This window comes from Sander vitreus, chromosome 16, assembly GCF_031162955.1.
Source record: "Sander vitreus isolate 19-12246 chromosome 16, sanVit1, whole genome shotgun sequence".
Classification (NCBI taxonomy): domain Eukaryota; kingdom Metazoa; phylum Chordata; class Actinopteri; order Perciformes; family Percidae; genus Sander; species Sander vitreus.
Window position 1 is genome coordinate 29,440,432 of NC_135870.1, and position 15,206 is coordinate 29,455,637.

At 40.4% G+C, this 15,206-nt stretch overlaps 1 protein-coding gene across 1 annotated transcript in view; it reads left to right on the top strand.

The window, feature by feature from the left end:
* Positions 1-9,493, top strand: part of dcc (DCC netrin 1 receptor) — a 304,524-nt gene extending 295,031 nt beyond the window's left edge. The window contains exon 29 of the mRNA XM_078271664.1: positions 1,908-9,493. Coding sequence (XP_078127790.1) covers positions 1,908-1,997 — 90 coding nt within the window. The 3' untranslated portion in view covers positions 1,998-9,493. The remainder of the gene's footprint in view (positions 1-1,907) is intronic.
* The last annotated feature ends 5,713 nt before the right edge of the window (positions 9,494-15,206 follow it).

Sequence of the window (15,206 nt, forward strand, 5' to 3'; positions counted from 1 at the left end):
ACAAACCCAGAACCTGGGAACCTTGCCGCTGAAGAGCTTTTTGACTACCTCAGTGACCTCTTCCAGGAATATGGGTATAGCTTCCCCTCTTTCTTCAAACTCTGTCTCCCCCACAGAGGACATGTTGGTCCGGTTCAGGAGTTCCTCGAAGTGCTCTTTTCACCGCTCAACAATATCCCCAGTCTGGGTCTGCAGTTATCCGCCACTCCTGAACACATGAGCGAAGACCTGCTTTTCCAGAACTTCTTTGAGGCCAACAGAGGTCCTTCTCCATAGCCTCTCCAAACTCCTCCAACACCCAGGTTTTTGCTTTGGCGACCATCGTAGCTGCAGCCCTTCTGGCCCCCCGGAACTGTCTATTGCTTCAGGAGACCTCTGGGCCAACCAAGCCTGGAAGGCCTGCGTCTTCAGCTTGACGGCCCAGCACAGCAACCTTCTGACTACAAGTCCTAGCAGCCACCTCAAAAATGGAGCTTTAAAACATGTCACAATCTCCCCTGGGATGCCCAAATTAATGATCATTAATATGTTGTTCCTGAATAACAGATTGATGGTGAATAATGATTTTTCTGATTTGTTCCTCCAACTCTGGCAGTAACCATGTCATCACAATAAACTGTAGGGTTCAGGGGGATGACAGTAAGCACTGATGTAGTTATTGATAGGTCAAAAGACATCTAGATGTCTCAGTTAAACCCAAGCCAAATTGATTAAGATGTGAAAGCAAGAAACATTCAGGTTACACATCCAGACTGTGCCTGAATCAGAATTGTCCAAGTCAACTCTGTGTGGGCAAATGCCTCACATTCAGGGTGTACATGTCAAGTCTCACATTCTACCTGTAAGACCTCCCTTTTAGTACCTTTGATCATCTGTGATGGATGAGAAGTATGCGTCCAAGTTATAGTTAAGTAACTCAACCCTAAAGCACAGTGAAGCATCTCTCCTGCATGTCTGCATGCAGCACTGGCAGTCACATTGGACAGCAGTAGAAGAAGTGCTGCTGGAACATGAGGTTTGAATCGGAAGATTCTTGAAAGATAACTTCAATTCAATTTCAATTCAATTTTATTATTATTTTATTCTTAGTTCTCTCGAGACACTTTACAGATAGAGTAGGTCTAGACCACACCCTATAGTTTACAATTCTAGTAATTCCCCCAAGAGCAAGCATTTAGTGCGACAGTGGTGAGGAAAAACTCCCTTTTAGGAAGAAACCTCAGCAGACCCAAGCTCTTGGTGGGCGGTGTCTGACGGTGCCGGTTGGGGATGTGATGAACAGTGGCAATAATAGTCACAATAAAGATAATAGAACAGTGACTACAAATGGTAGTTGTAGTAGTTCATGTCATAGCAGGGCACTGCAGGGCGTTACAGGATGTTTAGGGGGGAGCCCTACATAAAATCAGTGTTTCGGCAGCATTTTAATTACTGTATTTCAGCGTGTAGTTAGGACCTGCTTCACATTGATATATAGTAATTGAAATGCTGTTTGAACAATGTTACCTAAACCTCTAAATTAAAATCAGTTTTCAACTAAATGTATGTCATTTGACCTGCAAATTACCAAAAAGGAGACATTTTTCAAATGCTTATTGTGTTCAGCATTAAGTGGTTAGTTCAGTAGTTTAGTCAGTAGTTGCTTTTCACTCCTACGGTTCGATTCTGACCTTAACCTAACAGACAGCAGCTTCAGTGTTTTTTGAGCTGGAATTAAGTGTTTTTCCTTGGCAAATGGTGAGAAGGATGTTATTGTGAAGCACGAGGTAATAGCAGCTTTGTCACAGATGTTGTCAACCAACTGCTAAGTTATTGATCTATAGAGTTACCACAGCGACCTTCAAGCAGGTTTTTATGAAGCTCACAGTTGTGTAACCTGCTCTATTTTTTTTTTTCTTGTCTTTCAGGTTTATGAGCAGGACGACCTTTCAGAGCAGATGGCCAGTCTAGAAGGCCTGATGAAGCAGCTCAATGCCATTACCGGCTCCGCCTTCTAACCCCTGACACCGGCCCAGCCCAGCCCTCAGCCTTGGTCCAGTCTGGAAACCTTCAAGCCTTGATGTCACCTGCTGTCCATATGCTAAGGGCGGCAACAGGTCAATCTGAGTTTGAAGACGCCTCTTTGGAATCAGACCTACATCTGTGCTGGGTTGAGTTTGTTTGGTTTCTACTGGTCTCAGGTAGTGTCTACTATTTGGGACCGGGATAGCATAGAAGGGAATCAAACTCTCTAGACTCTTCAACCTCAAACACAAAACTAGAAAAACCCAATGCCTAGCGCCTCAGCTTAATGACACAAGATGATGGGATAATCACAAAAAAAGAAGACAAAGTTATAAGATCCCTCCTGTTTCTCTTCTTTGTGGTATTTATTAACGTCCTCGCTGAGTTATCCACAACTCAGTAACTGTGACTGTAGCTCATTTATTTTTCATGATCGCTGTTGGAAGTATTCCTTTTGTTTTTTGTTTGGGTATTCCAGCTTTGCGCAGTTACAAGGATGTGTATATGGTTTGAAATGCCAACAGAACCTACAGTAAGAAATAGAAAACACATCCTCAACCACCAAAGTTTCAACAAAACATTCTTTTTCTTACCTGGATCGGAGGTCGCCTGTTGTAGTGACGCATGGTGATCCTCTCTGGTATTTCATGCCTACTTTTCTGAACAAAACAGCTTTCAACTTTCACTCAGAACCCATGCAACACTTTCACCTCTGGATTCTGAGGTTTCAAAAAACAAAAGGGATTAAGACTGATTTTGGCCGGTTCGAAACAAGTGTGAGAACCTACTAAACCGGTCTGAATCGCCTGGATCGGATCCAGCTGACTACTCTTACAGGACTGTTTAGACTCCCACAGTCTGTTGCTGCTCTTGATCAAGCCTTTACTCTCCCTAACCCAGACATACTCCAATCTTTACCTACAAGGACTTGTGTCGTTGCCAAATTCTCATCTTGAAAAACTTATTGTAACCTTCTTTGTTTTTGCTCCTTGTTCAAGTCTGCCTCAGTATCAACCATGGCCTGGAAGTCAGTGAAAAGCAGTAAGATAATCCGTGTGGAATACGTTATAAGAAATCTGGATTTGGATCGGTAGGACCCATCCCATCCTGGACAAATGAAGATTGACTTGATATGGTATATGGTGATATGTCCTTTTGAGAAACGTGTTAATTCAAATTTGGTCTTAACCCCTCGTTCACAATTTGTCACGTTGCACTGAATGTACGTCACATTCAGTGCATCGCGTCACCCCTTGCTGGTTGGAGTATTAAAGACTGATCACAGTCTGCGAAATGAAGACTACGTTGTTGGCTTTCGTGACACCTGTTCACGTGTTCACAAAAGACTACAGTTACATTTTTAAGGCATAGTCACTGAAGAAAGGTTATAGTAAAAAATTATTCGGAGCACTGGCAGAACACATGCTGTTATTGTAAGAAAGAGATAATGAAGTAATAATCACGAGACAAAAAAAAAATATTAACTTAACTATTGAATTAACTGTTATTTTTGTGAATCTCAATTATAAGATCACTAAACTACCATCTTGTTTTCTTGAGAAAACAAATAGTTTGAAATTTGTCGTAACTGTGATGAAAAAAAATAACTGTGAAGGAGGTGTTACAGCAACAGGATAAGGAATCAAGTTATTTTTGGAATTATTATTATTATTATTATTATTGAGATTAGAGATGGTTGTGGGCAGCAGATGATGACAGTGATCCCCACCCGTGTTTATTTTTTTCACTTTGTGCAGTTTCAGCTTGTGTTTGACTGTACGTCAGTGTGTGCTTTTGATGAATCCATATTTAATTTTCATGAGATAAACACACTTGTACCTCTGTCAACCTTGATCGCCCACATGGGACAATTGCAAAACCGCCAGCTTCACTTTGAGTTAACTTCAGGGCGTTCCGTTTTTATACAAAAATAACGAGAAGAAAAAAAATTAACAAAAATATACACACAAATAATGCATATTCCACAAAGTATATTTTTACATTTGCTGTCCTGTCAGTACTGTGTTTTTTCAAATCAGGTTTTATTAAACACATTTCAACAGAGAGCTACTTTTAAGGGCAGGAGCCACTATGACAATTGATAAAATACAGCCTTTTAATACCGTCAAAACAAGTTACACTTTATTCAAAATTAAATTGTTAACGAGTACGGAGGGAATGTTTTGTACCATTTTTAGTTTGACTCACTTTCAAAAGTGGAATGAGGAAAACATTTGCAATGAGGTAATTTGAGCTTAGTGTTATGGATTCAGGATGATGTCTGTAACATAAGTTCAGTCGGGACAGCGGAGCAGAGAGCCTCCGCCTTTCAGTTCCTTAAAACACCTAGATTTGTATTGACAGCGGGAAAGAAAAATCTGATTTTGGACAATTAGTGTGAGAATGAATGGGTTGGGATATTTTTGGGAGTGCGTAGTAAGGCAGGAGCTTAAAATGACAAATGATTCACTAATCAGCTCTGGGGGGGGGGGGCAGGCCATCAGTATGCTCCATATTTGAATGTGTCAACCCAGTCACCATATTGTAATTTTCAGACCTTTATCTTTCTGTGATGAAAGGAAAAAGCCTGAGGGAGACAGAGAGCGGAGGCAGAGAAGGTGAATTGATATTCAGAGGTGGTTTGTATGTGCGAGCTAGGGCACGGAGGAATGAGGCCGGGAATTCATTATAACGCAGCTTCAAATATTATGATTCAAGCTCACGCTCGCTGGGCTGTTACGGCTGTGTGGCGGGAGGGGCGGGTGGGGTCCTGCGGATGGAAGGGGATGGAAAGGTAACGTCTCAACAGAGCGAGAGAGCAAGCAGGCAGCGTGGGGATCAAACTCATCAGCGTGTTCTGGGAGATTCATCCAGTCTGAGCCTTCTGAGTGCTTTCATAGTTCTCTCCAGTTCTCTCTTATTTTCCTCTTTTTGGAAAGCAAAGCAGAGCTGCAGATGGGATGAGCCGATGCTGCCGGCCGAGACTGAAATTTGATTTAAAGAAAGAAAATCTTACTTTGAGAGTCCTTTCTAAATGAAATGGCCTGTTGACACAAGAGATTTATTTTCAGTGTCAGAAGGGGAAGGAAAGATGAAAGCAGAGGAAATAATGAGGGTTAAATGGTCAAACACATTTTAGCCCATAAATAAGCATACTACTGATTATTTTCTAAATCATCCATCGCTTCTTAGATTGATTCCTTCCTTGCAGGCAGCCATTAGTTTATTTCATTTATATGAAGATAAACTTGCAGATTAATCTCTTGATTACAAATGTTGTTGGATGCCATTTCCCTGCAGTTGTCAAAAATAACTTCTGATTATTTCAATAGATTTTAATTTAATTGACCGTTAATTTCACACCTTAATTATGTGTCATTCTTCAACACGTTAAAATACAGGTCTTTCTGTTATTGCCTGACAACACCAGCTAGCCATATCTCAATTCCACAATGTGTCAAATATTGAATTTATCATGATTCATTTGCCTTGTTTTTGCTGCCGCTGAGATAAACAAGACATCCTGCGTGCCTTTACTTTTAACCGAAGCGTTCATTTTTTTTTTTTATTCTTTCTCTGTATTTAGTTGAAGTCTTTGTGCAATTTTAAAATGTGTTCTGTGTTATGTTAATTTGTTCCTGCACAGCCGACACACAAGGAACAGATGAGACGCTCTGCACTGCTGAGGGTTTTTCCCAAAGGCCCCATGTCCCTTTTAAACAGAGAGAACTAAGAGACAACTGGTTCGTTTACTTCAGTAGCACAGATGCAGCATCTCCACAGCTGTCTGGAAACAGATACATCAGACATGCTATATGTACTGATGACAAGGATCATCCTGTACCTGAAATATTACAGATCGCATCCACAAAACAGCCAGTGTGTCCATCAAAATGTCATCCAGATTCGCACTGTAAAGTCATTTAGTCTCAGATTCAAAGCTCAAGACACATTTTTCTTTCGACGACAATAAGTCAGTTAACTTTTTGTTTTTTTCTCAATAACCCATCTCGAAATGGAGATTTTTTTGCAGTGGCAAGGAAAGGAATTTGGCTTATTACCCCAAATAATAACTAATTTAATTGATGTTGTACAAGCTACAAACTGAAGCATATTCTGCTTGTTGAGTTAAAGGAGCTGTACTCAATATTCAGAACATGAATTTAGCAGCAAACATATATTTGCTATATAAAGATATAGTGGAGGAATGGCGTCCTGAGCAGAGCATGAGAGCAGTGCAGTTGAGTCCCTCATGCTTCGGTATCAGATGCTGAGGGCCACGACAAAGCCTCGGTATATGGCTCAACAGTAACCGCCCGCTTTTTTTACAGCTCTGGTTCCATTCCATCAATTGTTCCATTGACGTTTAAAAAACAGCAAGTTGGACCAATCAGAGACGTCGCTGTTATGTTTAGGATTGGGGGTAGTGTAGTATTCCTCCATAAGATCGCGAATAAAACATTTTTCTTAAAATTAGGTGGATTTCATACAAACGTGGCTTCTACAGGAGCAGAAACCTTGGTTTCACAACCTCGTGGTCAGTCTACTTTGGATGGTTTAAATTTACATTATGGCTGATAATCAAAATCCTTATTGAGAAAATTTGTGAGGTTTTTCCTTCCATAACCACACTGTTGAACTCTATTTGTGGAGGCAATCCCAGACCACTTTCTTTTAGTGTTTTGAGTACAGCACCTTCAAAACAGCACGAATTGGATTCTTGGGTCGGTGCAGACATGCACCAGATTGTTTCTGTGCCACTGATCAGATTTTAATAGCATATCTTACAGGGAATATTTTGCATAATTTTAGATAATGTTATTTCTTTGCCAGACAGTGGCAGGGAAGTAACGTATTGTATTTAAACCTGAAAACTAGTCGATCCCCCAGCACCAAAGACCAGCCCATACAGACTCTACAAATCTGTACCTGCTTTCCATTACTACATGTCAAACACATCTAGACTTAAGTGTTTTTAGTGTGGAAAACGGATGAGCTCTGTTCATTTTGTTAGAAATGATTGAAATCAACAGCTGCCGCTGGGAGTGAATTCATCTGAAAACTGATGGGATGATTTGGAAATTGTAAAGTACAAATATGTGATTTGAAGTTAATAAACTGAAACATCCAAAAAAATACTGGTATGCTGATCCCAGAACAAATACAGAATGGCCATACTCCCAAAAGGAAATACTCCCCCTCATCTTCATTATCCAGTGCAAGTACACTTTTGTTTCATTTAGCTCAGCACCGGATGTATTTTTCCCTGATAAATGTACACAGTGAAACTCAAACCAAACTTCTCGTCTCCGTCTCGATATTAAGGCTTCCCTGGCCTCTAACAGCCAGATGTTAGGGCATAGCCTGACCCCGGCTTCTAACAGCCAGATGTTAGGGCACAGTCTGACCCCGGCCTCTAACAGCCAGATGTTAGGGCACAGTCTGACACCGGCCTCTAACAGCCAGATATTAGGGCACAGTCTGACCCCAGCCTCTAACAGCCAGATGTTAGGGCACAGTCTGACCCCGGCCTCTAACAGCCAGATGTTAGGGCACAGTCTGACCCTAGCCTCTAACAGCCAGATGTTAGGGCACAGTCTGACCCCGGCCTCTAACAGCCAGATGTTAGGGCACAGTCTGACCCCGGCCTCTAACAGCCAGATGTTAGGGCACAGTCTGACCCCGGCCTCTAACAGCCCGATGTTAGGGTTTTTTATTATTGTTTTTTCTTGTAGGCTCTACATACATATTTTACTGTGGAGAAAAGCGTCGCTGAAGCAGAACTATAGAACACTGCTTTTTTACAGTGTACAGTTCCACTAGAGTAGTAGTAACTTTTTATAATCAAATTTAATATATTATTATTATTATTATTATTATTATTACTTTATTTTGAGTGTTCTTTAAAACTATTATTTATAACCATGTGCTATTTCTGCAAATGTAAATTTAGTTTAGCAAAGGACAAAATGAAAAAAAGGACTGAAGCGCTGTTCAGAGTTTTTTCTTTTCTTCTCGTTTGTTGCCTTAAGAGGTTTCAGTACTTTTCAAAATAATATTGTAGAGAGATTATTTCTTAAAGGCACAATGAGTAGGATTTCACTGCCAAATTGTAACCACGCATCCAAGAACAAGTTATGATAATGGCGTACACAGCGCAGAAAAAAGCAAATATAGCAAGGCGAAACGCCAAGCGGACAAAGCTTGTTCCAAAACAAGAGTGACTCTGAGGGTCCAACTTTGAATGTTGTGTTGACAAACTGCAACCGACAAATCCTACTCATTCTGCCTTTAATGAAACATTGAAATGGTTTGTCACCAAATTAGGTCACTCTGAGGACACACAGTCACCCCCACTCTTGTTTGTTTTCACTCTGAAATATGTAGATTGATGGCATCTATGCAGTTACCCTTTCTAATAATAAAATGTATATAATGGCAGATGTGTCCCTAGGGTCTGTGATATTTTAAAGCCATGGGTATAGGTTTTACACCTCACCTGCTATCTGGAGCCAGGAAATCCTAATTTGGGCAAAAGTGGCAGCGGAGATGTAGCTTGATTTTGTAGAATCTTGTTTAAAATAGATATCCATCACAGCCAACTTTTAGTCAAAAGTTAGTAAAACATAATTTGTAGTAAATGGACTACAACATGCAGAAACACACCAGGATGTTCCTTTATAATAATAATAATAAAAACCTTGCCCTTTATCTGTGAAGGCTTGTGAATTCCTGTGTCCTGTGGTGACTGTGTGGAACTCTGAAACACCAACCAGACCTGATAAGGTGGAGACTGGGGAGGTTTGGCTTCTGCATTTCAAAGGGAAACTCCACTTCATTAACTTCGTTCTTTGGGTGTCTCCCTCCTGTGTGCGAACCACTGAGGATCAAAAAGGGACAAATTACACGGTCAAAAAAAGACCAAGTGAAGTTGGTCCGGGATATGCTGACTTTGAAAGTGTCCTGATGTTGGTGTGAAATTGACTTAGTTAGCGGCCAGTTTCAGGCCGACGGCTTACAAAAAGAAAAAAGAAAATAATGAGAAGATAAAAAAGTAAAAAAATGATTTGGACCTCATCTCATCTGGGTGAAAGGGGCAAAATTAAAGCAGCCCTTATCTCCTCTCACACAGACAATTACTTCATTTCCAGAACATAATTGTTCGACAGGGGGGCCGACAGATGGACTTCCCTGAGTAAATACAGTTTGACTTCGGCCTTTTAAGAAAATGTCCAATCCTAGAGTCATTACAACCAAATTAGTTTAGTGACTGCAATACTTAAGAGTGTACATTTTGTTCGTTTGAGTGGGGGGGAGAAAAGATGATGATGATGATGATGATGATGAAGTAAAGAAGTTTCTATCCACAATGTTGTATACAATTGCTGGTTTTGTAATGCACTGTAGAACAGTCCCATGGTCCTTTTTTATAGAAATGTTATTTCAATGGTGCATTCTTTTTGTTTGATAAATAAAGTTTTGATACAAAAGCAAACACTTTAACTAGTATTTATGCATAAATGTGCCACCGTGGCCAATAATGTGCGTGTGTGTGTGTGTGTGTGTGTGTGTGTGTGTGTGTGGGGGTGTAAGAGTTAATGTAGGCCTATTCGAGGCTGTTTTAGGTAGATATTGTTCTATATAAAATCTTTCGGTGTGTATAATCATACTGCCTCTCTTCAGAGGATGATACCTTTAGATTTGAATGGCCCCATCACCTTTCCTCTATTTCACCCTCAGAACAAACTTTACATTTTAGCTCTACTATTGGTAAGACACTAAGAAAAGCTAAATCATCAGTACAGTATGTTAATTATTCTCTCCAAAACCTTAATATGATGGCTGTTATGAACATGGCAGCCTCTGGGGGACACAAATAGTACTGTTTTCCACTATTACTCAAGCCATAGCCTCTAGAGGGCATTGCATTAAAAATAAGGTGAGGACTGGCCTTTATGTCCTCACTTTGTAAATGGTCCTCATTCCAAGGTTTAAAATGTCATGCCAGTCCTCACAATGATAGCCATACAAACACACACACACACTTTACACTAACCATCATCCTGGACTTTACTTCTGCCCATTGCACATACTATACACCAGGGGTCATCAACTACATTTTTCCAAGGGCCAGAATGTTTCTAAGCAGACACTCCGGGGGCCAGACTTACAAATAAAGAAAATAAAATTAATTTATACCTAACACGCCTATTCTTGTTTGAAATTGTCACTTTCTTACTGAATTAATGCTATATTTAATCTTTTTTACATGTATTAGTGTGAGCAAACTCCTAAAAAACATGGAAACTCCATAATAATTACTAGCTCTTTAACTAGAAAAAGATCTCAGACTAGGAGGCAGTTCACTGAGGAGTGATGGTTAAAGTCTGTGATTAGGGAAACATGGTTGTAGTATGCAGCGTCCTGATTGGTGGAAAATGCTTGCAGAAAGAAATGGCTGTTGTCAGGTAATGATGAATGGACTGATAACATAACGATCGCGTCATTCACGTGCATATGAAGTAGCCACATGCATCTGTTTTGGTCTTATAATACATCCATAGATTTACCACTCCAGTGGAGAGGATGGCTCGTTCAGCCAGCAGTTAAATTTATAAGAATTTGTCCAAATTTCAAGATTTCCAGCAAACTAAGATAAACAGTTAGACTATAAAAAGACAGCTTTTGTTTTAGCTTGTTTGTAAAAATTTGCTATTTGCAGAGTAGAGCTGTGTTCGCGTAAAACAGCGCGGTGGACAAGAGTGGACTGAGCAGATTGAAATATCGCTTTACTTTCTACATGTTTATGCCTGTCTATACAGGTGAGTGCATTGGTAAGTATTGACTTTTTACTCACAAAGGTTTTATTGTAGCCTACTTACAGTAAAGAGACTAGCATGAGTTGATCTGCCCCAGCGGCCATTGGTAATCCTCTTTGTATCGTTCCCAGTCAGGTACTGCGTGTTTTAACGCACACACATCTCAGCTCAGCTGTGTGTGTGGAGCGCAGGCATCGCTGTATAGAATCCCGGCATGTGAATAGAGATGCAAATACAGGGGCTGGGTTTGTGCTCTACCTGTGTAATGTTACCTGCTGTAAATGCTTGAAATGCTAAATAACAGAACGCATTTTTTCCTCTTCGCATTTTCTGAATTCATGATTATTCTGCGGGCCAGACTAAATGCTTTGGCGGGCCAGTTGACGTTGGCTGCTAAACACTCACCTAAAGGATTAATAGGAACACCTGTTAAATTTCTCGTTAATGCAATTATCTAATCAACCAATAACATGGCAGCTACTTCAATGCATTTAGGGGTGAGGTCAAGACAATCTCTTGAACTCCAAAGTGAATGTCAGAATGGGGAAGAAAGGTGATCTAAGCAACTTTGAGCGTGGCATGGTTGTTGGTGACAGACGGGCTGGTCTGTGTATTTCACAATCTGCTCAGTTACTGGGATTTTCAGACACAACCATTTCTTTTCCAATTTTGCCTGGTGTGATGAGTCTCGATTTCTGTTGAGACATTCAGATGGTAGAGTCAGAATTTGGCGTAAACAGAATGAGAACATGGATCTGTCATGCCTTTGTGCCCTGGATGTGCATCCCACAAATCTCCATCAACTGCAAGATGCTATCCTATCAATATGGGCCAACATTTCTAAAGAATGCTTCCAGCACCTTGTTGAATCAATGCCACAAAGAATTAAGGCAGTTCTGAAGGCGAAAGGGGGTCAAATACAGTATTAGTAGGGTGTTCCTATTAATCCTTTAGGTGAGTGTATATTCTTTGCAAATTTTGCACTCAACCCTTTCAGCCTCTTTTTTCTTATGCAACAGTTATTTTGTATGTATATATTTGTTTTTTTCTGTATTTATTGTTTGTTTCATAATAATGTTTAATATGTTTGTCTATGTATGCACCTTTCACCAAGGCAAATTCCACATACGTGTACTTATTGTGGCAATAAAACCTTTTCTAATTCTGATGACAAACTCAATAGACTCAAAGCTTGTCCCGATTGGCGATCAGATTGTAAATCGATGATTGAAAGAATAATGGGCGATTGGTTTTTCCTATGCCGATATTAAAGCAATTTTAATTAACTTAGTATCAGAACTAAGATGTTATAAAAAAAATAATATCTAGAATCTGGGCCAGACTGTTAATTCAGCGATGTTTCTGGTGGAGCGTTAAGTCCGCCCACTGAGCCCTGTTAATCAGCACGAGTGATGAGTGAATTTTAAATCCTTTACATTAATTACAAACCCGTTTGCCGTCTCTTTCCAAGGATCTGACACCTGATGGGCCGTGCTGCTTTCGGACAGTCACTCAGCCTCACTGGCTTCCCAGCTGCTGCCAGGGGACGCTAACAGGAGCTACATTAGGTCAGCACCGACTACTAGGCAGCTAATGTTAACCATCGAGTTTCCCTTGTGCAGAGTCCACAGTTATTACATGTACATGTTGTTGCGGCTGTAAGCAGTCCACAAAAGTGCTGCCGTGAGGGACTAAACAGAGATGAAAAACACTGTGCTGAATATGCAATTTAAATCATTTATTCCTTCACGTAAAATACAAATAGTACTGCAGTTACCAAATGTAAAGTTACTTTGTGACGCGATTAAGTGCGTGAGTGTGGTCAACAGGCTCAGCCCTTCTCTGTCAAAGCCCAAAATCCAGATGAAGCAAACAACTATACTGTTATCACTTACACCCAAACCCCGGTGTACACACCCACCAAATACGTAATCAGTGAATAATAATAATAATAATATAAATGAGACCATAAACATACAGGAGAAACATGTGGCTCTAACATGTGAAAAGGCTGCCTTTCTTCCTTTTCACTCGCATCTGTTCCCAAAACTAACAATGTTTGGTGTCTGCTTAATCCTTAATTTCAATGTAAAGTTTTTATTTTGCTACTTTAGCATTTGAGATAGGTCTTTTTAGTGGGTTCATGGGTGCATACTGTTTTTGCTATGGTTCTGCCTGTAATGTCAGTACCTCACCAACTTAATCAAGGGGAGTGCATACAGGTGGGCCTGTTTAGGGCCTTTCACCAGGGAGGGGCTGGGCACTCCTAAAGCGTTGGGTACAACGGGTAAGATAGTTCTGCAGTGAATGACATTTTTATATATGTGGGGTGCTTATTGTTGTGGGTGCACATGTCTAGATGAATAGAAATGTCAGCAGTAACTAATCTATCTACACGTAATGGTGTTTTCAAGATCCGGATTGTTAATTTTATTCGTTCAGTTTAGCTCACCCTTTAATCACCTGTGCAGGTGGTAGGGTCCAATTAGGTGAGGCTGGTTAGAGGTTAAAAGTGCCTTCAGAAGAAATGCAAGATAGAAAGGACTTGGCAGCTTACTGTGAAGTTGCAAGTGTGTTTGATGTTATTTTGCCTCAGTTTATTTTTTGTATTAGTCTGGGTTCAGTTTGTGCCTGTTGTTTGAGTATGTTTTTTTTCTGTTAATAAACACCAGTTTTTGACACTACATAAGCTTCCTGTCCAGCTGACTGTTGATTGCTTAATGCATACTATGACACTCTTAAATGCTTTTATTTGTAGTATCACTCTTCTACCACTAGATTATGTTCATAAGCATGGCCAGAGCTGTGCTTATATAGTATATAGTATACCTAACTGTAAGTGCACGTTGATAAATTCAACACTTTACATGGCAATGTTCTTATGTATTACATACATAATTCACATACATTACATACGCACGCATCTGTGCGTACACACGGTTAGCGGATAATGAGGCCCCTGGAGAGGAAGAAAGAGAAGCCATTGCTAACTGCTAAACTAAAGTGGACAACAGAACTGTTGTGTAAACAACTGGGATTAGCGAGAAAGTCGCTGAAAAAACGAAGAGAGCTATGAGTAGTTGAATGAACTGTCTAGGTTTTAATGTACAGTGGATAATTAGCCACTGTAATGAGAATATGACAAAATCAACTGTAGCTAAGTTTCCATCCAATTGTCAATCGAATTATCTAAAGTTCGGTAAAAAAACTCATGCGAATAAAGCTGGTGAAAGTGTTTCTATCCAACGGCTTTAAAGTGAATAAAAACCTGTGCGTAATGACGTCACATGCTGTTTTGCGATCAAATTGGTATATCGAATTCATTTTAGAAATCTTAAGGTGTTTCCATTCGTTTTCGCACTGAATCAACAACATTCAAGCAAACATTTGCGAACAAAGTTTTGCTAGACAAAATGGATCGCGCCATCTATCAACACATGATCAATATTGCACAAGTTGTAATAGTGCTTATGTGCCAGCTGATAGCGACATATCAAGCTATAATAAGAAAACAACGACGCTATCATCACATTAATATGATGATGCAGATGCACGTAAATGCCCGACGACAACAGAGGCGGCCTGTGGTGTGGGAACGACAGTGCTCCAAACAGTTCTGGGAGATTGTGGTTCAGAGACACTTCACGGAAACCCTTTGGTTGAAGCATTTTCGGATGACCAAGACAACATTTGACCTGTTGTGTAATTTTTTGGGCCTGTCCCTTTCCCCAGATGTCGCAAGCTATCGCCCTCCGGTTCCAACCGAGAAGCGTATCGCCATTGCGCTCTGCAAACTGACTACATGCGCAGAGTACAGAGTGGTAGGCGAAACGTTTGGAGTCAGCAAAACCACCGTGCACCGGAGTGTTTACGCCGTGTGCAATGCCATACGAACGAGGATGATGCAAAGGTATATATGCAGTCAGGTCCATAAATATTGGGACATCGACACAATTCTAATCTTTTTGGCCCTATACACCACCACAATGGAGTTGAAATGAAACGAACAAGATGTGCTTTAACTGCAGACTTTCAGCTTTAATTTGAGGGTATTTACATCCAAATCAGGTGAACGGTGTAGGAATTACAACAGTTTGTGTATGTGCCTCCCACTTTCTAAGGGACCAAAAGTAATGGGACAATTGGCTGCTCAGCTGTTCCATGGCCAGGTGTGTGTTATTCCCTCATTATCCCATTTACAAGGAGCAGATAAAAGGTCCAGAGTTCATTTCAAGTGTGCTATTTGCATTTGGAATCTGTTGCTGTCAACTCTCAATATGAGATCCAAAGAGCTGTCACTATCAGTGAAGCAAGCCATCATTAGGCTGAAAATCTAAACAAACCCATCAGAGAGATAGCAAAAACATTAGGTGTTGCCAAATC